The sequence below is a fragment of the Hemibagrus wyckioides genome, linkage group LG28 (genome assembly GCF_019097595.1).
Source record: "Hemibagrus wyckioides isolate EC202008001 linkage group LG28, SWU_Hwy_1.0, whole genome shotgun sequence".
NCBI lineage: Eukaryota > Metazoa > Chordata > Actinopteri > Siluriformes > Bagridae > Hemibagrus > Hemibagrus wyckioides.
Window position 1 is genome coordinate 17,735,299 of NC_080737.1, and position 23,270 is coordinate 17,758,568.

At 39.0% G+C, this 23,270-nt stretch overlaps 3 protein-coding genes across 4 annotated transcripts; 1 reads left to right on the forward strand and 2 right to left on the reverse strand.

Annotated features, from left to right (window-relative positions):
- Window positions 1-1,715: 1,715 nt before the first annotated feature.
- LOC131348698 (homeobox protein goosecoid-2) lies at window positions 1,716-3,887 on the reverse strand. Its single transcript, XM_058383832.1, has 3 exons — window positions 3,013-3,887; window positions 1,908-2,137; window positions 1,716-1,817 (listed from the first exon to the last, which is right to left on the reverse strand). The coding sequence occupies exons 1-3, from the start codon at window positions 3,272-3,274 to the stop codon at window positions 1,716-1,718; spliced, it is 594 nt and encodes a 197-aa protein (XP_058239815.1). The 5' UTR covers window positions 3,275-3,887.
- Window positions 3,888-7,207: 3,320 nt separating this feature from the next.
- Window positions 7,208-10,686, forward strand: hspa5 (heat shock protein 5). The gene is made up of 8 exons (XM_058383208.1): window positions 7,208-7,369; window positions 8,096-8,239; window positions 8,327-8,558; window positions 8,653-8,903; window positions 9,007-9,397; window positions 9,490-9,727; window positions 9,816-9,983; window positions 10,082-10,686. Exons 2-8 carry the CDS (start codon window positions 8,124-8,126, stop codon window positions 10,642-10,644), a joined length of 1,959 nt encoding a protein of 652 aa, XP_058239191.1. The 5' UTR covers window positions 7,208-7,369; window positions 8,096-8,123; the 3' UTR covers window positions 10,645-10,686.
- Window positions 10,687-11,522: 836 nt separating this feature from the next.
- Window positions 11,523-15,170, reverse strand: rabepk (Rab9 effector protein with kelch motifs). Of its 2 annotated transcripts, XM_058383209.1 has the most exons (8): window positions 15,050-15,170; window positions 14,388-14,444; window positions 14,133-14,287; window positions 13,755-13,910; window positions 13,513-13,674; window positions 13,053-13,202; window positions 12,817-12,966; window positions 11,524-11,808 (listed from the first exon to the last, which is right to left on the reverse strand). In XM_058383209.1, the coding sequence occupies exons 2-8, from the start codon at window positions 14,438-14,440 to the stop codon at window positions 11,588-11,590; spliced, it is 1,047 nt and encodes a 348-aa protein (XP_058239192.1). In that variant the 5' UTR covers window positions 14,441-14,444; window positions 15,050-15,170; the 3' UTR covers window positions 11,524-11,587. The 2 variants fall into 2 exon arrangements, with proteins under 2 accessions (XP_058239193.1, XP_058239192.1); XM_058383210.1 differs by lacking the exon at window positions 15,050-15,170 and having other exon boundaries at window positions 11,523-11,808; window positions 14,388-14,443.
- Window positions 15,171-23,270: the final 8,100 nt, after the last annotated feature.

Consider the following 23,270-nt stretch of genomic DNA (forward strand, 5'->3'; position numbering starts at 1 on the left):
AGTAGACAGCCAGGCAGACAGACAGACAAAAAGATAGATATCTAAGTAGTCAAATGATTAAAGTGATTGATAAACAGATAGACAGGCAGAGAGACCAAGATATACTAACAGATAGATAGATAGATAGATAGATAGATAGATAGATAGATAGATAGATAGATAGATAGATAGATAGATAGATAGATGGAGCATGGAACAGCTATATAAGTAGACAGACAGACAGACAGACAGATAGACAGACAAAAAGATAGACAAAAAGATAGATATCTAAAAAGTGAAATTAATAAATTTGTTGATTGATAGACAAATAGATAGATAGATAGATAGATAGATAGATAGATAGATAGATAGATAGAGAAAAAGATAGATATCTAGTCAAACAATTAAAGTGATTTAGATTAGTGCTTCACCAGAGAGTATATTTATTTTACGATAATTGCATATTAATACATTATAACAGTGTAATTACACAAATTAAGAGATTAACTAGAAATTTAACTTTACTTAGTTAATTATAATTGAAAACTAATGACCGACGAACCAAATTCAATAAAAGTAATAAGAAAGTTTGTTCTGCAGCAAAAGTTTTCAACGTCTTGAGACATAATAAAGACAAATCGATGTATTTTCTATTAATAAAACATTTAATATATTGGTTTTCACACACATTTCTTTACCTATGACAAGAAATAAAAATAGCAAAAATGATAAAAAACAAAAATGAAAACAGTACAAAAGTTTGCAATTCTCTACATTTTCTAAATGTGATTAAAATATGTAAATTATTCACCCTAAGATCTTCTTAATATATCAGTGTTCTTTCAGTGTACAGCAATGTTTAATTTTTTAGCGTCCTGGATTCATTTTAGTTAACATAACTATGTTATTCAGCCAAAAGTATGCGGACACCTGACCGTCATATCTGTATGTGCTTGAAAATAAATTTATTCTCTCTTTTGTTGTTATAATAATCTGCACACTCTCTCCTGGTGAGCTTTTCCACAAGATTTTTGAAGCACGGCTGTGGCGATTTGTGTTCATTCACCTGCAAGAGCTTTAGTGAGGGGTCCTGCTGCACAGGTCCAGTTCATCTCCAAATGTCTTGAGGTTGAGGTCAGGGCTCTGTGCAGGACACTCTAGTTCTACCACTCCAACCTTGACGCACCATGTCTTCACTGAGCTGGTTTTGTGCATGGGGCATTGTTATGCTGGAACAGGTTTGGGTTTATTTGTTTTGGTAAAATGAAATTGTAAAGCTACACTTTCAGAAAGAAAGGTACAAAACTGTATCTTTTAAGGTACAAGTGGCCATCGCTGGGGTCCAGTTTTGTACCTCTAGCTGTACCTTTATAACTCGTTTTGGGAACATAATTGTACCCCTTTTCCTGACAGTGTACAGCAGAGAAAGACATTCTGTACAATTGTGTGCTTTCAGCTTTGGGGAAGAATCACATATGGCTGTGACGGTCAGGCGTGTGCATATGTAGTATATTTTTCGAGATAGTGGCACAGTATTATTATTTTTTCAGTATTATTATTGTCAATTTAAAACAATATTGTGGAAAAAAAACCTTTACACTTGACTAAACATATATATATATATATATATATATATATATATATATATATATATATATATATATATATATATATATATATATATACACAAGATACAAGAAACATTAAGCCACATATTATGCACATGTGAGAGCATTTCAGTCACCATGCAGGACATTTTTCCATTCATCTTGCCCATGGAGACTAAACTGTAGTCTCTTCTGTCTTCGCCACTTCGCTCGGCGGTTCTTGAACCACACCTAAACACGTATCACCGTGATTATTCACAGAACCTTTAAACACAGCACAGTTTTTCTAAAAGAAGATGTGAAAATGTAGCCAGCTCTCACCTCGACCCTCTCCTCTCTCAGGTGAGTCCTCTCAGCAAGCTGCTCGCGGGTGTGTATGTCCGGATACTGGTTCTGTACAAACAGCTCCTCCAGAGCGTCCAGCTGCTCCTCGGTGAAGATGGTGCGGTGACGCCGGATCCGCTTCTGGATCTGACCGAAGCTTTCTCTCCTCTGACCTTCTGTCAGGCTTGGTTCGGTCAGCGCTCTCTTGTTCCATGCAAACTGACAGGCTGAAATGCAACACAAGAGTTTGTTATTAAATAGAAAATTTTTTTTTTGTTAATGTTTATTTTTTTTTATTATTTATTTAATTTATTTTTTTTTTTTACATTTTTTTCAGTTTCTCAAAGTAAATAAAGTGCATAAATAAAGTTTATTTACTTTTTACGTCACATGACTCTATATACATAACTGAAGGTCGTTTGATTGTCCTTTGGGAACACTTAAATGTGTGTATAAATATATATCAAAAAGGTTCAGGAAAGTAAATCCTTAAAAAAACAAAACAAAACAAAAAAAAAACTTTGCAACGTCCTGTTGGATATCGAACCACATCACAGCACTCCATCGTTTATTATTGTCCTGTAACAGCACACTAATGTGTTTTATTCCTTACATATTCAAGTGTTAAACTTATTTACATTTATTTTTTTAAAAAAAAAAACCTATATTCAATCTTTTATAAATGTAAACTTTCTAACAGACATCATAGTGTGTCTTGAGCTTAGTTAGATCCTACCTACGTGAAGAAGTTTACTAACATATATTTGACTGACATAAAACCTGAGACAGGGCTAAAATAACATTATTACTATTAAAACTAACAGTAGTGCCTTTGTGAACTAATTAGAGAGGTGTCAATAAATGTAATAATAAACTTAGAACTATATTTATAGCATAAAATTAACATTTAACAGCATTTAAAATCTCAATACGATGCAGATGTTAGTGTATGCTGTGGGTTTCCATTGAAATACTACATCTTCTTCCCAGATTTGGGAAGAAGCTTTAGAGACAGCTGAAATGAGGGTTTTATTCTATGTGGAAGGTTAAAACTTCAAAATGAGTTACGGCGAGTTCATCAGATTTAAATAGACAGACTTACACATAGCAGGCAGGTAATCAGCCTGGAGCATCTCTCCACAGTGGGAGCAGTAACAGCAGCACACACAGACATGATGAAGAGGCTCCACGGGATTTGTAGTCGCTCCTGACTCCAGATCTGGACCATCTTTAGTGGAGAGTTGTGAGTCGGAAGCTGTGCCGGCTTTGCTCTCGTCACTTCTCTCGAACGTCCTGCTCAGGATGCTGTCAATGCTGAAGGCGAACGTCTTCTTCTCTACGTGAGCTTCTTCTCCCATCTCCATGGTCTGCTGAGCTCCTCTGCTCTGGGACTCCAAAGAAGCAGACTTTCATATAGAACTGAATCTTTTTTCCTCTCTCTCTCTCTCTCTCTCTCTCTCTCTGCTCCTTGTGCTTCGTGTCAAACCCCCATTTACTCGATAGATTAAAGAAAGGAAACAAAACATAATCCCCCTATACAGAAAGCACAAAAAAAGTATAAAGTGGCTGAAGAAAAAAAAAAATCCCATCTAATCTGGCCAGTTTTGTGAAGGTGTTAGAGAGAACAGGAGATTCAGCTAATCTGGCTTTGGCCCGAAATGAAATCAGATTTCACTGTATCAAATGAGAGGTGCAGAGGCCCTGAGAAATCCTTCTTGTTGTGGTTTTAGAAGAAAGATAAATTGTCTGGCATTAGAAGCTTTGATTCGTTGAGGCTATAACGGGCGTCAGAAGTGACCACGGTGCTTCAATGAGATAAACTCAGGTTAGTGTGTGTATGTGTGTGTGTGACAAACCCTTGGCGTGATTTACCTGGTCCGTGGCCTAAAGTGCAAGATGTTAAACATCACCTGTGCATGGGTTAGGAGAGGCATAACCGAGTCGCTTGAGCACACCTTATCACCGAAACGCAGCATCTCTGGTACGCCACACCGGCTATTATACATTCCTATTCTTTTCCACAACAAATCCCTTGTAATCATACAAGTCAGAAGCTCTTATTCATCAAGGTATTAATGGATTTTCAAAATCTGCCTTAAGCCGCACAGATAAGGGGGGGGATCAAAAACAGATAACAATAAACAGCTTCCATTCTTCACACAAATATTCATTGCCTTTACATTGTTAGAGTTATAGTCTTTAGTATCTATGCGATCGCTATCTCAGTCTTTTGTGTCCGTTTCAGAGAAAATATATCATATCCGCTTATTAATGCCACTAATTTCACCAGAGAGCGATTTTCAAGGAAATCCTCTTTCTGTGGGAATTCAGCGTGAGGGATTCACAGACAGAGCTTTCTTTTAATATGTCTTCAGTGGAAAGTCATCTATGCATTCAGTGTGAGTGTGAGGTAGGAATACACTCTGGATGGGATGCTAAGTCCATCACAGAGCATTATGCATACACTCATTCACATGATGGGGCAATTTAGCAGAGACAGTAGACCTACCTGTGTGGTTTTGGGAGGTGGGAGGAAATCAAAAAAAAAAAAAAAACGAGGGCACAAAACTCAGACATCAACCCGAGCTGAACCCTGGAAACTGTGAGGTAGCAACACTACATATTGCACCACCAAATTTCTATCAATCTATCTAATAGCTTATCTATCTAACTCAGTGCACTAAATAGGGCTTATATTAACGACTACTATAACTTTTTTTTATAATTTTATTTTGCTAAACAGATCAATCAACCTCCACCTTTAATCACACATCCTGATGCTGTACATACAGAGACTAATACTTACACAGGTCTAAGTAAAGGCATTCAGCCATTTGGTTAACTCCTGAATTCTTGCTTCTGTCAGAAGGTGTTTTTAATGCTATAGAATTTAATATTAATCTAATATGTCATCATTTCTATAGTAACAGATCATTCACACAAGGACCTGTTCAATATTCCAGGAGCTTCCTATTGTCTGAGGTTATCTCTACAATGATACGTATAAATATATAGGACTTTACAATTTCTAAACAAATAATCTCCAAACAAAAATATTAGCATTTTTTTATTAAAAATGTAATAAATAAATAAAATATATATGTGTAAATCTTACTTCTCAGTATCTGTAAGAATTATGATTTTTTTTAGTAAAACCTCATTCCATAAAGCACTTTTGTACTCTACAATAAAATCTAATCTAATCAAATTTTATTTTGATTCTCTAACAATAAATCGTTTTTCTCCTATTATCTGAATTGTTTTCATTTATCAGAATATTATAAAATTACATTTACTACTATGAAGGTTGTCCTGTGATATACTGATGTTTCCATTCAGGGTGTATTCCTGTTTTGTGCCCAGTGTTCCCCGAGACTAACTCTGACCCTGCCCTGACTGTATGACTACTGAGGACATCATACAAACAATTACACTCTAATGACTTTATTTTCATCATACATGTTTTTACACATGAATCATCAACTGATTACTCAGCCAAGACTAAAATATCAAAAAGGTAGGTGAGTCCACTGGATGCATGAATCATTCTGATGATAAATGAGTCACGATCAGGAAACCTCTGGCTTATGTAAATATCTGATGTAACCTACAATCACAGTTTCTTTCTTGTTGCATCAGGTCACTGGGATGGATGGTTATTATTGACTGGCAGGCCACTTGAAATTTAATTCAAGTTAATTACAAGTCACATACATATACATATAATGCATACATATACATATATATATATACATATACATATAATGCATACAGTATGTACACTATTGCTATGTCATAGTTTTATATATCAATGTTAATTTAACATTTATCACATTAATATAATTGTTTATAAATTGATTTAGAATTTGTGTGGAAATAATTATTAATATATTTTTGTGATGTGTAAATAATTTAGACAGGTCTATGCGTGGCCCTGTGATGGACTGGCGACCTGTCCAGGGTGTACCCCTGCCTTTCGCCCAATGTGTGCTGGGATAGGCTCCAGCAGATCCCTGTGACCCTAATTAGGAATAAAGTGGGTATAGAAAATGGACGGATAATTTAGACGGATAACAGGATGGGTTGAAATGCTGATACTTAAATTAGTCGTTCTCTACATTGTAATCGTTCATCACCAGATTCTTAGCAAAGTTGTTCACATATCGATCAGGGATTATTAAATCAAATGGGATAATACTGTAGCAGATCAAATATAATCAGATATAATGTCACGGCCTTATTAATCAAAGTGTTATAGTAGAAAATTCTGTAGTATCACATACACTGACCAGGCATAACTTTATGACCACCTGCCTAATATTGTGTTGGTAGATAGATAGATAGATAGATAGATAGATAGATAGATAGATAGATAGATAGATAGATAGATACTTTATTCATCCCAAAGGGAGTGGTCCCCTTTTACTGCGAAAACAGCCCTGACCTGTCATGCACTGTGTATTCTGACACCTTTCTATCAGAACCATCATTAACTTCTTCAGCAGTTTGAGCAACAGTAGATTGTCTGTTGGATCAAATCACACAAGCCAGCCTTTGCTCACAACATACATCAATGACCCTATCGCCGGTTCACCACTGTTCCTTCCTTGGACCACTTTTGATAGATACTGAGCACTGCAGACCGGGAACACCCCACAAGAGCTGCAGTTTTGGAGATGCACTGATCCAGTGGTCTAGCCATCACAATTTGACCCTTCGTCAAACTCGCTCAAATCCTTACACTTGCCCATTTTTCCTGCTTCTAACACATCGACTTTGAGACACTTGCTGTCTAATATATCCCACCCACTGACTAACAGGTGCCATGATGAGGAGATCATCAGTCTCATTCACTTCACCTGGCACTGGTCATAATGTTATGCCTGATCGGTGTATAGTATTGTTGCCTTAAGAATGAAAATAATACTACATTTATTCTATATAAGTCAATGTTAATTGTATATCAATGTTTATTTTTTACTCATGTCAGTGTTTACCTAAGTATTATATATACAGATATATCACTAATCTGTGGTTTAGACGTCTTAACCACAATTTTTCTGGTTTTCTGGTTCTCACGTAAAAGCCCATCTTCCGCATCTTTAAGAAAATGGCCTACGCGCTGTCCAATCACAGCGCAGCTTATCGCCTTGTCGTGACGCCACACACACCGGTACGTGTGCCAATGAGGAAAGGCCAGCGTGCCGGTCTCAGCCAATCAACGTCTTCCAACGAGATGCACATGGACCAATCGCGAGCCTCCACGACGGGAAAGCGGTGACAGCTTATATACAGGCGCCGTCATTCATCCCATTTCATTTCATACAGCGACACGAAGAGAATTCACGGAGTCAGTGTGCAAAGAGAGAGATAGAGAGAGAGAACACTGTGTTAACGGATTCTCAGTAAACGCCGTACGGCTCATTATTGCTTCAGTTTAATCATCTACAATATTTACGGTAAGCTTTCTGCATTTGCAATAAATATAGATATATTTTACTTACCGGTAGATACGTGAACGTGTAACGCTGAGCTAACATTAGAAGGAGAAAAGTGTTAAAAAATTATAACAGCGTTATAACTTTTGTTTTTTGAGACGTAAAGGTCGTATAACTGATCAGTTATAATTTGAATATAATTGGTATTGCACTGATAAGTGGTTAAAATCACAGTTTCCAATTGGTCTCGCGCACATTCTAGCGTTTTCCATGTCTGCTAACGGGATGTTAGCACGCAAGTAGCTTAGCTTAGCTTAGCTTAGCTTAGCTTAGCTTGTGTCCGGAGGGAGAAAAGTCAAGTTAGAAAAGCTTGTTCGTTGTTAAACGAGTATTTTGATTATTAACAATTAATCAATATCCCCAAGTGCTATTATTTTTGCTAGGTTAACTTGCATAGTAGCACGGTGGCTTTATAACCATGCAGCTGCTTTGCTAGCTTTTGCAATGCAAATTTTCGCGTCTTGCGTTCTATTATAAACATTTTTTGACAGCTCGTGATCCGAGCTTGTTAATGCACAGTTAAGTAGGTAGAATGCATTTCTATAAAAATGTATTTAATGTTAATTTTAGTGGTGTATGGGTAGTTTTTTTTCCTCTCGCGTTGTGGCTAAACCCACGTGATTTCAGGGCGGCACCTGCTGTTAGTTTTACTGTAATTTAATTCATGTCTGTTTTATTCTTTAACAGTGAACTGGGATCAGACATTTATACCAAAATGAGGTTACTGGGCCTGTGTCTGCTGGTGGTCGGCTGTGTGTATGCTGACGATGACGACAAGAAGGAAAATGTCGGCACAGTAGTGGGCATCGACCTTGGCACAACATACTCCTGGTGAGCGTGCTTGTTTGTTTTTTTTTTAGTCTATACTATTTATTTGATTAGATGAATTGTATCTAAAATCAATTTGTATCTGTTCAGTGTCGGCGTGTTCAAGAATGGTCGTGTTGAGATCATCGCCAACGACCAGGGTAACCGCATCACTCCATCCTATGTGGCCTTCACCAGCGAGGGAGAGCGTCTGATTGGAGACGCCGCCAAGAATCAGCTCACCTCCAACCCCGAAAACACGATCTTCGATGCCAAGAGGCTGATCGGCCGTACATGGGGTGACTCCTCTGTGCAGCAGGACATCAAATATTTCCCTTTCAAGGTGGGTGCTTATGTCTGTTATCCATGTTATGAACTGTAAAAATGTTGTTGAGGACTCCTGTGCTTGACCAGCACTTTTATTTGAACAATTCTAGGTTCTCGAGAAGAAGTCCAAGCCTCATATTCAGGTTGAGGTTGGAGTCGGTCAGTTGAAGACCTTCGCCCCTGAGGAGATCTCCGCCATGGTGCTTACTAAGATGAAGGAAACTGCAGAGGCTTACCTGGGAAAGCCTGTTACACATGCTGTGGTCACTGTCCCTGCCTACTTTAATGATGCTCAGCGCCAGGCCACTAAGGATGCCGGTACTATTGCTGGTCTGAATGTGATGAGAATCATCAATGAGCCGTAAGCCATTCCACATCATCTAAATTCGTCTAGAAAGATCCAGTATTCTATCATTTATTTTGCTGAAATACTGTTACTCAAATTTCCGTTAATGTCATTGCAGAACTGCTGCTGCCATCGCCTACGGTCTGGACAAGAAGGACGGCGAGAAGAACATCTTGGTATTTGACCTTGGTGGTGGTACCTTCGACGTGTCCCTGCTGACCATCGATAACGGCGTCTTCGAAGTGGTGGCCACCAATGGAGACACTCATCTTGGTGGTGAAGACTTTGACCAGCGCGTCATGGATCACTTCATCAAGCTGTACAAGAAGAAGACCGGAAAGGATGTGCGTAAGGACAGCCGTGCTGTACAGAAGTTGCGCCGTGAGGTCGAGAAGGCCAAGAGAGCCCTTTCCTCTCAGCACCAGGCCCGCATCGAGATCGAGTCCTTTTTCGAGGGTGAGGACTTCTCTGAGACTCTCACCCGTGCCAAGTTTGAAGAGCTCAACATGGTAAGAGTCTTCTGCAGTCTCTCACACTTTATTCAGCATGTGAAACTTGCTTTAATTTAAGCGTTAATATTTTTTTTTTTCTTTTATCACAGGATCTGTTCCGCTCCACCATGAAGCCCGTGCAGAAAGTACTGGAAGACTCTGACCTGAAGAAGTCCGACATCCACGAGATCGTCCTTGTGGGTGGCTCCACTCGTATCCCCAAGATCCAGCAGCTGGTGAAAGAGTTCTTCAATGGCAAAGAGCCATCCAGAGGCATCAACCCTGATGAAGCTGTGGCTTATGGAGCTGCTGTGCAGGCTGGTGTGCTGTCTGGAGAGGAAGATACAGGTGAGCGTTGGAAAATTCTCAATAAATTTGTCGTTAAACCCCTCTTTTAAAAAAGTGGCATTAGGCTAATGTTTGATCGCATCCACAGGAAACATTGTGCTTTTGGACGTGTGCCCTCTGACTCTTGGTATTGAGACTGTTGGAGGAGTGATGACCAAACTGATCCCCAGGAATACAGTTGTGCCCACCAAGAAGTCTCAGATCTTCTCTACTGCTTCTGACAACCAGCCAACTGTCACCATTAAAGTTTATGAAGGTAAGGTTGAAAAATTATTTACTGTGAACTTTAAAAAAAAAAAAAAAAATTCTGTTTTGATTAGTTTTTAATAAATTCATTTTTTTCTTTCCTCCCAGGTGAGCGTCCTCTGACGAAAGACAACCACCTTCTGGGCACCTTTGACCTCACAGGCATCCCTCCAGCACCCCGCGGCGTTCCTCAGATCGAAGTCACATTTGAAATCGACGTCAATGGCATCCTTCGAGTCACTGCTGAAGACAAGGGCACAGGCAACAAGAACAAGATCACCATCACCAATGACCAGAACCGGTTGACACCCGAAGACATCGAGCGCATGGTGAATGATGCTGAACGCTTTGCTGATGAAGACAAGAAGCTGAAAGAGCGCATCGACTCCCGCAACGAGCTTGAGAGCTACGCCTACTCACTCAAGAACCAGATAGGAGACAAGGAGAAGCTGGGAGGCAAGCTGTCTTCTGAGGACAAGGAGACCATTGAAAAAGCCGTGGAGGAAAAGATCGAGTGGCTCGAGTCCCACCAAGATGCCGACCTCGAAGACTTCCAGGCCAAAAAGAAAGAGCTGGAAGAAATCGTCCAACCGATCATCAGCAAGCTGTACGGTAGCGCAGGCGGTCCACCACCAGAAGAGGGTGGCGATGATGAGAAGGATGAGTTGTAGGCCGTAGCGTGATTCCATTTTGAAGCTCTTTGGTTTTTTTTTCCTCCTATCAGCCTCCCTGATATGCCCTTACCCTCTCTGGGGGGAAAAAGAGGACAGATGTACATAATTGCTGGATTTGATGGACAATTGTGAGGGAAGGTATAAAGGGGTGGGGCAACCATAAAACCATAATTTTCTTCTGGAAAGGACTTGGAGCATTTAGAGAGAGCGTAAGATGTTGCTCTTCACTGAGGTGGAGATTTAGTTAGCCTGGATTGAGGCTTGCTGCTGTTCTCAGGCAGTTGGAGAGGAGTTCTGCGATTAGGGTGGGATTTGGGGTGGGTGGGGTTAGACTTCAGTGGGTGTGTTGGGTCCTGGGTAAACATCATTGTTCACAAACTCAAGTTATTTATTTAAATCTGGCAAATGTAATGTTTCTACTGAAACCTCATGGGAATAAACATTTGATACAAAACTACTCGCTGTGTGTCGTCATTGCTCTGGTGCCATAACAAACCTTTCATCTTTTTCTTTTTTTTAACTGTCTTTGTCTCACTGTAAAATAAAATTCCAGACTTTTCCAAATTTTTCCATATTATGTTACCTTTCCTCAAACTGAGTACCCTTTTACATGTGATACTTTCTACTCAGCATACGGAACATTTCTGACATGGGTAACATCTGCACTGATAACTGCTACTTAAAATGGTGCTCATGGTAAAATAAAGTCTGCTAAAAATAACTACATTTTAAAAAAACTCAATCTAATATCTATATATTAAAATTAATTTTTTTTTGCTCTCAGTCTCAAGTCTCTTCTAATAAGGTCATTATTTGAATCATTTACAGGTTTACCCACCTTTCATCATTGATAAATACATTTTTAAACACACCGTTATCAGACACAGGGTTTAGTCGAGAGTTTTGTGTTTATTATAAAAATAAAAGTACTTAAAGATCATCATGTTAACACTGTGACTAGACAATCGTTGAAAATAAGCCCCTGAGTATCCATGCCTCCGAATACAAAGCACAGATGCTTTACTTCCCCCTCGTGGCTTTCCCCTTTCTCCTCAACACCGGCGTCTGTCCTTTCTGCCCAAGGCACAATGCACATGGAGTGGTCCAGTCGGTTTGGTGGAAGGTCACCTTCAAATTTCATCAGAGTCCAGCGTTGTTTGTCTGTGATAAGAGGAGTGTAATTTTGATTACTGCTGTTTGTGTTCTCAGTATAACTGCAGGTATAGTGTTATGTATATGGTTCTGCGTGTACGTGTACACATCCCCAGCAGAATTTCCAGCTGCCTTTTCTTTCTGTTAGAAAGTCCTTTTCAAAGAGTCTCAATGATGATGAGCTTGAATGTGATTCCCCTGCCCCTGATACATGCAAGCTTTCTAGCTTTTTTTTAAATAAAGTGATATGATTTATTTTGCCATCAATTTTGCACAAATTTCCTGTTCATTATCACTACAAATTCTGTAAAATTCATGGGATGGTTCTGTATAATGATTTTTTTCCCCCAACTTGACTACAGTCTATTTTTGTTCAAGTGTCTCCTCATTGTAGTCTGAAACTGTCACATATGTTTGTTTCAGAAATAAGGCTTTTCTTTGCATCTTGTACATTTTCTTGTAATTTAATCCGCTCACTAACTCTCAGACAAGACAAGGTGCGCTTTCTTAATCTTCAGCGATATTTGTTTTATATTTGAGAGGCTCAGATTCAATTATTATTATAATTCATGCAAATTTATGATGAGCATTATTGGTTTTTACCCATTATTTGGTTGGGCTTGGCCACTTAGGTCCAGTGAAAGGAACTCTTAATGCTTCAGCTTACACCTGATAGAACACCTTTGAGCTTTCCACAAGGTTTAGGAGTGTGTTTATGGGAATTTTTGACTGTTCCTCTAGAAGTGCATTTGTGAGGTCAGGCACTGATGTTGGACGAGAAGGTCTGGCTCACAGTCTCCACTCTAATTCATCCCAAAGGTGTTCTATGGGGTTGAGGTCAGGACTCTGTGCAGGCCAGTCAAGTTCATCCACACCAAACTCACTCATCCATGTCTTTATGGACCTTGCTTTGGGCACTCATGTTGGTATTTTGATTTGTTTGTTTGGTATGAAGCTGAAGCATTAAGAGTTCCTTCCACTGGAACTAAGGGCAATAGTGTATTTGCGTGTACATACCAGTCTGAAACTTGTACATTGAATTGCTCGCTCCTTCTGCCGTCATCCCTCCGAAAATATAAACGTTTCTGCCCAAAGCCACGGCGGAGTGAGCTGCTGTTCCTGGAGGAATGTCTCCTTTAGCCTTCACCCGCTCCCATGTCATACTCTCTGAGGAACACAGTAAAGTATAAAACCACCACAGATTGGTTAAACGTATCCAGTGAGTGAAAGAAAGAAAGTGTGAAGCAGTGTACCTGTGTCCAGAGAGAACATATCAGAGTGGAACTTCTCTCCTGCCATCCCTCCGTGGATGTAGATGATGGATCCGACGGCTATGATCACATGACCGTGCCGTGGTGAGGGAGGCTTTCCTTTGCTTTCTGGCTGTGACCATGTGCAGGTTACTTTAAAGAGAGAAACATATGCAGAATGATTTATTTTATTAACTGCAAGGTGTATAAAGTCCAGCAGCTGATATCTTTCTTTCACTAAGGGCAAAAATGTAAAACATTTCAAGACCTACAGCAGGGATAATGGTGATATAATAACAGTGTGGATGATCCTTGACATTTAGTGTTCTTGATATTGTGATAATATGCTGGTAATAAGCTCTGCTACACTCATTAGTTTCTCTAAAGACAAATGCATTTTGTGAGCAAATCATCAACAAGTACATAAGTGTACAGACAGATAGTTTTATGCAAAAAAAGAGACCTGTGTTAAAGACGTGCACCTGGGGGTCAGTCACCGGCGTGGACCCCGTCTCTCCACCAGAGAAGACAAACAGTCTGTCCCTGACACACGCCGAGTTAGTGTGGTACGTCCTCGGGCTCGGGCGTGTCCCTTTCACCTCCACTGTCCGCCATGGAGCGCTGTCTGTACACAGGAACATAAAAACACAGCTTCATAATACAAACCTACATCCGAATCCACTCACCAGACAGTAGAGGAATTACCTGAGGTGTGTACAACCTGAACGCAGTTGCGGTTAGCGCTCTGCTCAGCTCCTCCGAACACCCACAGACTCTCAGGGTCGCTCTCTGACACGAAGCTACAGTGTTCATATCTCGCCTGTAGGCCTTCCCAATCAGGAATGTCCCATTCATGACTGTCTAAAAAATTGATTAAATGAATATTTACTGCTTAAGTCAATTAAGCAACACCTTCATTTATCAAGCAATAGTGTTTTTAATTCAGTGTGATATACAACCGAGGTAGAATCGATTCGTATAGCTGATATGTCAAGCGCAGGGAAATTAAAAACATATTCCAGTACAATTCCCAAAGAGTAATTTCTGAGGCAATTGCTGTGGATGACTATGATGAGACATTACCGAGATTTATAAGGGTGGAGTGAGAAAAGCTGCCACTTGGATTGGCCCCTCCGACTATCACGATCTGCCCTTTCCCCCCACTGGCTGAAGGTATGAACATGCAGGTGTGACCGACGCTGAGTCCAGGAGCCTCACCTCTGGGCACCAGAGCATACCTGCAGGGTTTAAAGAAGAAAAAAGGCACTGAATCACAGCCGTGACAGATTATGATGGGAAATAAACCTGGTATATATGTGTGTGTGTGTGTGTACATACCACTGCTTTTCTCTAGGCTTATCTTCTGGGCAGAGGATGGGCAGAAGCTCCATGATTCTAGATAAAGTACAAAAAAGATAAGAATCATTCAGATCAGTCTGTATGATAGACTGTTCCGTTTGTGAAATGAGAGTCGACTCCCAAACGGCTCTTCAGTGTGAAGGAGAGTCGATTCCCTAATTGATATTCAGAAGTGTGAGTCGGATCCCAAATGATTTTTCAGACATGCGAGTTGACTCCAAAAAGTCTTTTCAGAATTGGAAGCCAAACTACCAAATTCAGAAATGAGAGTCGACTCTCAAATGATTATATAGAAAATCGTGTCGACTCCTAAACGGTTATTTAGAAATGAGAGTCGACTCTCAAACGGTTAGTCAACATTCATCTCACAGATTCGTTCAATCACAATTTATTTTATCGAGTTATGAAGTTTATTGTAATTATTTTATATTATATGAGCTATCTGTGATTTTTTAGCTAACATTTACGAACAAACCAATGAAAAAATGTATAACCAGCCACATCCAGATGACAGTGTGGTTAATGACAGCCTCAGTAACGTTAGCAACCGGAAGTAGTTTGTCATTCTGTCTAGTTAACTACCTGTGAATAGATTAATTAACATTATTAAGTCAAGCAGACGAACAAAATACAAAACCTACCTTTAGCAATTAAGGACAAAACGGATTATGAACACAGACTTCAGCTAACACTGCTCAAATCAAATATCGCATGGTTGCGTCCTAAATAACTCCATATTGTTATTGTAGTGCACTACGTAGTGCCGCGCTGTGGACGAGAAAAACGCTACACGAGGACACATATGTAGGGAACAGGAAGTCATTTGGAAACCGACCGAAGTATGTTACCCAGGGCAACTCGCGCTTCCTCTGCGGAAAATTGTGCTGCATATGCGCGCGTGTGTTGGAGTGAAACGGCCGCTGTCGCCATCTAGCGGATGATTATAGAAAACGCCTGCCAAAGTAGGCTATAGTCGGGTCCAGCTCAAACTTTTATACATGCAGTCTTCATTGGTTTGCACAAAAAAAGGGATTCACAGGCAAGGATATTGCTGCTGGTAACTCCTAAATCAAACGTTTATCATCAAGAACTTCATGGAGAGAGGTCCAATTGTTGGGAAGAAGGGTGCCCAAAAAAGTCCAGTAAGCACCAGGACCGTCTCCTAAAGTTGATTCAGCTCAGGAATGGCAGGAATCTGCATGCAGAGTGAGACGAAGACTTTTAGAGGATGGCCTGGTGTCAAGAAGGACAGCAAAGAAGCCACTTCTCTCCAGGAAAAAACTTCAGGGACAGACTGATATTCTGCAAAAGGAGCAGAGATTGGACTGCCGAGGACCGGAGTCAAGTCATTTTCTCTGATTGAATCCCCTTTCTGATTATTTGGGGCATCCAGGTGAGCGCTACCATCAGTCCTGTGTCATGCCTAGAGTAAATCATCCTGAGACCGTTCACATGTGGGGTCGTGTCTCAGCCAAAGGAGTGCCCTCACTCACAATTTTGCCTCAGAACACAAAGAATAGTACAAAAACATCCTCCGAGAGTAATTTCTCCCAAACATCCAAGAACAATGCCTTTTCCAGCATGTTGAAGCTCTTCGCTATAAGGCAAAAGTGATAAATAAGTGTCTCAGGGAACAAAACACCAGAATTTTGGCTCCAAATATCCCATTAATCATCCTGTTGAGAACTTGCGGTCAATCCTCAAGGGGCGGGTGGACAAACAAAAACCCACAAATTCCTAACAAACTCCAGGCTTTGATTATGCAAGAACGGGCAGCCATCAGTCAGGATGAGGTCCAGTTCAAGTTGATTGACCACATGAAAGGGCGAAATGCAGAGGTCTTGAAAAAGAAGGGTCAACACTGCAAATATTTGGACTTTTAGCATAAACTTCATGGAATTGTGAATTAAAACCATTGACACTTATGGAATGCTTGTTATTACACTTCAGTGTACCACAGTAACATCTGACAAAAACAAAAAAACAAACAAAAAAAAAGAACATCAGGGGGTAAAAAATTAAAAAATATTTTTCTGTAAAAAAGCCAATGATTTTATCCATGTGTATATTGCTTATTTGAATAAAAAAGCATTTAAATGCAGGATTATATAATGATATAAATAAATAGATGGTCTATATACAGCAGTCTCAGATGGAGATGTAGTGCACTCCACACACAGGCTACAGAAGTCAGCAGTTTTTCTTCCTTCCTTCATTATGAGTTTAATAGCAGATCTTGAATAAGGAGAAGTGTTTTGACTCCAAACCGCCACACGGGGTCACTGTTGTAGAAGTTTTGAGAGAGAAACGGTTTTCAAACAGAATTTTTGAGAAAATATGCAGATTGTCGGATTTTTATCAAACTACCCAGTGAGTACAATCTGTGAGCACATGAAATGCCCCCTCTTTTCACCTTTTGCCCCCACTTTCCACCTTCTTCTCCCACTTTCCACCTTCTGCCCCCTCTGTCCAACTTCTGCCCCCACTTTCCACCGTTTGCCCCCACTTTCCACCTTCTTCCTCCCCCCTGTCCACATACTGCCCCCACTTTCCACCTTCTCCCCCCTCTGTCCATCTTCTTCTCCCCCTTTCCCCCTTCTGCCCCCACTTTCAACCTTCTGCCCCCTTTCCACCTCTTGCCCCCACTCAGTCCACCCATGCTCTATCCATTTCCTCCCCACTCCACCCCTCCATCACACTCTACTTCCCCCTGCAACCCTCTGTTCACCCCTTGTGCCCCTCTTATCACCCCTTGCCACCTCCTTTGACCTTTTGTCCCCTCTCTGCCACCCTCTGTTTACCTTCTGCCAAACCCTTTTCCCACCCTGTTACCCTCTATTAACCTCCTGCCCATGTATTTACCCCCTTCAACCTTCCAGTCACCACCAGTTACCCTCTTAACTCCCTCACCACCCACCTTCCATCCCCTGTTCCCTTCTATTCACTCAACATCAACATCTGCCTCCTCTATCAACCCTCTGCCCCCTCTTTGCTACCCTTTCCTGTCTCTTTTTGCCCCTCTTCTCATGCAGAAATGTGTGTGTGTGTGTGTGTGTGAAGGTTAAAGAGACTGGACATGTGGTGGTGTGTTATAGGGATTAGATGGCTGGATGATGGCCGACTCTCGGGATTGATTCAGGTCATTTTCAGGTCAGTGTGTCAAACACCATCATCACCATCATCATCACCATCATCATCATCACCATCATCACCATCTTCACCATGATCACACATAACCCCGATTTCAGCTCCGACTCACTCAGCTGCAGAATCAAAGAAAATAAAATAAATATATAAATAAATATTTATTAAAAATAACATAAAATAAAATGAAGCTAAATGAAATGAGTCTCTTTCTGTGTCTCTTTGTCTCTCTCTCTCTCTCTCTCTCTCAGGTTGTGAGTTGAGCTGCAGGTTCAGGTTTCTGCTCTGTGTTGTAATGACCGTGTCTCTCATTGTTATGGACGTTTCTACTTTACACAAAGTGTCCGCTGCCAATCGATCCTGTTCTCCTGATTCCTCTTTCTATCTCCAAACCTACGGTGAGTATCACATTATAATAAATATATATTCATGCCCAGTTCTCTTCATTCATTTTTTAGTTCTTTACTTTTTCCTTTCTTTACTTGAGTTTGAAAAACTTCATGTCTGATCTTCAGTCCATCTTCGTCAGCTGACCTGTGGACATTCAGGACATTCGTTGGTTTTAAGAAACTGAATAGTAAAAGAATAATAGATAAATTATGTATTTATATTTAAGCATATTAAATACTTCTAGCAGGTCAGGTGACATATTGTAATAATTAGAATATATACCAAAAAATTAAATAATAATCCTTGCCTTTTTAATCTGATGGTTTCATTACTTATTTTCATAATGTTTTATGTTTTATGTCAAATTTATTGGCACCTTTTGAGAGAATCTGCAATCGTTTATTACATAAAGTTACCATAACACACAAAAATGTCCATTTAAACAACTGGATGAACTTCTAACCTTCACTTTAACCTTCAAACTTAAATTGTTTCTTTATCAACCAATACATAAATAAATAAATAAATAAATAAATAAATAAATAAATAAATAAATAAATAAATAAAAACACTTTCTATAAAGCTCACAGTTATAGTGATACTATAAACAGACAGTATTTATAACATCTTATAAAGCACTTATTACACACATTGTTATTAATATTTATGCAAATGTGCATTACAGGTTATTTATTGTGGACTAAAAATTATAACCTGATGAATTTAATGTAGTGCTTATAACATTTTATAACACCATTACCAAAGGATGCTTATAATGGTTTATAAGCTGTGCTTATAATTCATTCTGTCTATTTATATATCAGTGGTGGACCATCAGGGCCAGCAAGGCCTTCTCTGCTGGCCTAAACAGCAGTGATCTGAATCACTGACTTGTATTTTAATATATTTAATATATTTTTCCATGAATGTGTATTAAATTATTCCCAATAGTCTATTCTCTACATTTCATAGCTTTTCTCTCGGTTGCTCTGCTTCCAGTAGTGTATATTTATGATAAGAATATTTATCCAATCATATTTCAGACAGTGGCTGACATCATGTGTTGCCAGGGTGAAAGAAATCAGAATCAATAGTGCAGGCGCCCATAGCTTAAAATAAGTGGCAATGAAATTGTTCCATTAACCAATCAAATTTCGAGTTGGTGTCACTGGGGCCATCTAGCAGGCATACGATTACATCAGCAATTTCCTGTCCTTTGATTGGATAATTCCAATCAGTCAGAGTAGTCAGAGGCAGCAAACCGCACAAACTAAATAAAATATATATATTTTAACTCACAATGGCTGACAGAGGAGATGAAATCGATTTGGTCGCAGACGTCCTTACAAATGCATTTTCAAGGCGGACTTTAATAAAACTGACTATTCCTTGTGAGGTGTGAAATACTGTAGACTAATTTCTTTTTGACTTTGCTATTTAACGGTTGATTAGTATCTATTGTCGTGGCGTCATAATGATGGTATAGAGGTGGATTAATTCAGGAAGGACACCAGTGAAGGCCTATATATATATATATGTATACACACATACAGCTCAGGAAAAAAAAAGAGACCGCTGCAAGATATATTTCTTCTGTTTTTTTCTTCCAGGTTCATGTACAGTTTTGTTTCATTTTTTGTGAACTGCTGACAATATTTCTCATAAATTCAAAATATAACTATTGTTATTTATAGTTTATAACAATACTCTAAAAAAATAACCCAAGATCATGCAGTATTTTGCAGAGCTTTAATAACTCAAATAAAACAAAATGCAAATAATTTGTAAACAAATTGGGTTAATGCTTTGGCTAAATAACATTAAGAAATCATTTCTATGAATTCTTCATTTCTATGAATTCATTTCTATGAATTCTTCTATTTGGTGGAATAACCCCGATTTGCATGTGTTTTGGCTCCATGCTCTCCACCAGTTTTTACATTGCTGTTAGGGAACTTTATATCACTCAGCTCAGCTTTGCTTGATGGTTTATGATCATCATCCATTTTTGTGATCACCATCCATCTTCCTCTTGATGACATTCCAGAGGTTTTCAATAGGGTTCAAATCTGGAGATTGGGCAGTGGTTTCTTATTTTTTCCCAGAGCTGTATATATATATATATATATATATATATATATATATATATATATATATATAATATAAAAAATATAAATAATTAAATAATTATAACAGTGTGAATAATGCCTTATGACTGGTAATGAATAGTTAATTATACATATGCTTAACAATTATTTAAAATAATTACTCTGCTTATAAAAAATGCTTTGAACCGGCTACTCATCTTGATTTATTTTTCAACTACAATATAATATAAATAGCAATATTAATAATAATAATAATAATAATGCAGATTGTTCCAGCACATGCAGGACATTCCCCAAGCTCGTTACTGTCATTTCCACATCAGCTCCACTGATCAAGCTCATGTTAGACTGATGCTAAGCTAACAGCACAGGTGGCTAAGCTCAGGTGCTCACCTTGCACTCATTTTGGGGGTAATTAGCAGCTCGTCCCTTTAGGCGCATTTAATCATTCATGCTGCTGTCACTGAGCCTCAAAGGCCAAAGTCATCAATAATGAAAAGTGTGTACCTAGGCGGATTAGTGTAGTAGAACACAGAGTCACTGAGTCACCGATTCACCGATTCACTGATTCACTTTCGCATTATTCTGTTCATTAATCGACTCCGGTCCGATCCGAGTAAGAGAAATCAACACTGTTCCCTAGTTTTCGATATACTGTGTGTTCAGTTTTTACACAACTTTAATTTTTATTTCAGATAAGTTTACTTTTACTATTTGACTCACGAATCTTCTTACCCTTTTAACTCCTTTATAGCTTGTAGAGACATTATGAAGTTACATAAAGCTTGGCAGGATGTAGCAGAGATCGTTGGTGCTTCTTGTGAATCTGTACATAGCGAATACACACACACACACACACACACAGATTGCTTTGCTAATCTAATCTGCTAATCTAAAATAAAAAAACCTGGAGCTTATACTATATAGCATGAAGCGTAACTAAACCCCCCCCCCAAAAAAAAACAGGCCATGCCCACATTCCTGAGCTCTGGACGGCTGTACAGTTCTAGAGGACAGATTTACAGCTGGACAGAAAAAAAACCCCAAGCTTCTTTAACGTCCATTTTGAATAAATTACAGTGCTGAAGGATGAACAGGGGGAGAGCAGGCACTTTGGTATTATGGAAAATGCATTTAGGCCATTAAACTCTGTCCATAGCTGACTACACACACACACACACACACACACACACACTGGCCTTTAATCCACCCTGGGTTTATCTCTGACCCCGACGGATTTCAGGATTTTCAGGAAGTGTTTCTGGGAGAACTTCTCCACACACCGCCTGCGCTAACCGCCTTCCTGTGATGGACGTGTCAGATTTGTCTGCTAAATAACAGACAACAAGTTGGTGTCTAAAGCAGAGACTGGAGGGAAGCGTGGGATGGATAATGAGAGAAAAGAGAAAGAAAGTAGGAGGAATGAGGAAGGAACGAGGTATACACAGGTTTGGCTGCCGGCTTGCTGTAATGAAGGGGGATGGAAGGAAGAGCGAAGCAGCGAGGGAGGGATAATGAAAGGAAAGAATGACGGCTGTGTGAAGGTTCCTCGTGAAGGCTGCAGAACTAATTTGGGGATAACAAGCAAACTGCTGCTGCAGCCTCGGGGTCTCGGTGACAGGACGCCCCGGGGGCTGCTGGGTAATCGGAACATTTTGTTGAGAATAGCGAGATGTCATGTCCGTGTCGTGTCGATCCTAATGACCACATGGATTCTAAAGGGTTTTTTCTCTCCCGTCATACAGAAGCTACTGTATTTAGCATTTAGTACCATGTTTAGGGGATGTAGTAGCTCAGTGGTTAAGTTGTTGGACTACTGCTTGGAAGGTTGTGTGTTCGAGTCCCAGGTCCACTAAGCTGTAACTACTGGGCCCCTGAGCAAGGCCCTTAACCCCCCATTGCTCATGAACCTGAGATAAAAATGTAAGTTGCTCTGTGTAAGAGCGTCTGCTAAATATAAACATAGCTCTTATTAAAGCACAGGAATATTTTGTTTTATTTTCAGGAATAGTTTCAAAAAGGTTACGTCCATCCAAGAGCATGATGGATGCTGCCACCACCGTGCTTCACAGTTCACAAATGTGGTTGTGTTTATTATTATTATTATTATTATTATTATTATTATTATTATTATTAAAAGCCTCACCCTATTTCCTTCGGTCCATAATGCCAAAGAGTTTCATGTTTCATTTCATCTGACTACAAAACACTCCAACAAACTTCAGCCTGAATTGTTTGTTTCCATAGCAAACATGTTTTAAACAATCCCATAAAGACAAACGAGAAAAAATGTCTAAATAAACGATCCCAATATCCAGCAAATATTTTAGAATGTTATAAACCTGCCGGAAAATACATCTTAGAGTTGACGAATGCCATTTAATTAAATCATTTTATTCAGTTTCATTAAATTACATTATTTTTCCTCACAGAAAATACATCTTAGAGTTAATGAATGGGATTTGATTAAATAATTAACTAATTTAAATCATTAAATTAAATTAAATTAAATTACATTTTTTATTGGTTAAAACGAATTTTTTCTCAGTTAATAAAATGTGAACAACGCTTAAAACAGAAAACATTGCTTACATAATAGACACAATACAAAGAAAAAGATGTAATGCACAACAAGATGGATAATTTTGGAAGATAATACATGGAATACATGTCTTTTTTTATTTTTAATTCATTTATTTTTTAATTATGACACGAAGGAAATGCAATAAAGGAACAGTTGATTAGCATGTTTTGTTTTGTTTTGTTTTGTTTCACTTATTAAATGTTTTGTGAATTGAGACTTTCTTCTACTGAAAGATTGAAGCATAAAGTAAAAGAAATCTTTATCTTAGATGATTGAAACTGTTTATTCACCTTAGCAGCGCTAAGCATTTCTGCATTTCGGCATTTCGTTGCTATGTATCTGTACTTATCTGTCTATCCATCCACCCATCCATCCATCTATCTATGTATTTATGTTTTGCTGCGTCTAGACTTTTATCAAATGCCATAAAAAACCCCACTCCTCTCTGAGAGCAGGCCGTTTATAATTCTTTGATTGCTTCCTTCCATTTAAATTATTTTTTTATTACAATTCTGTCGTGTCTGTGACAGTAATAGTGATTAAATGGTTGAAAATCCTTAGCTTTGGCCGTGTAAACACAAAACCTTTTTAATATCTGGAAAACATTTTTAAATAAATCCTTCACGTATTGAAAAA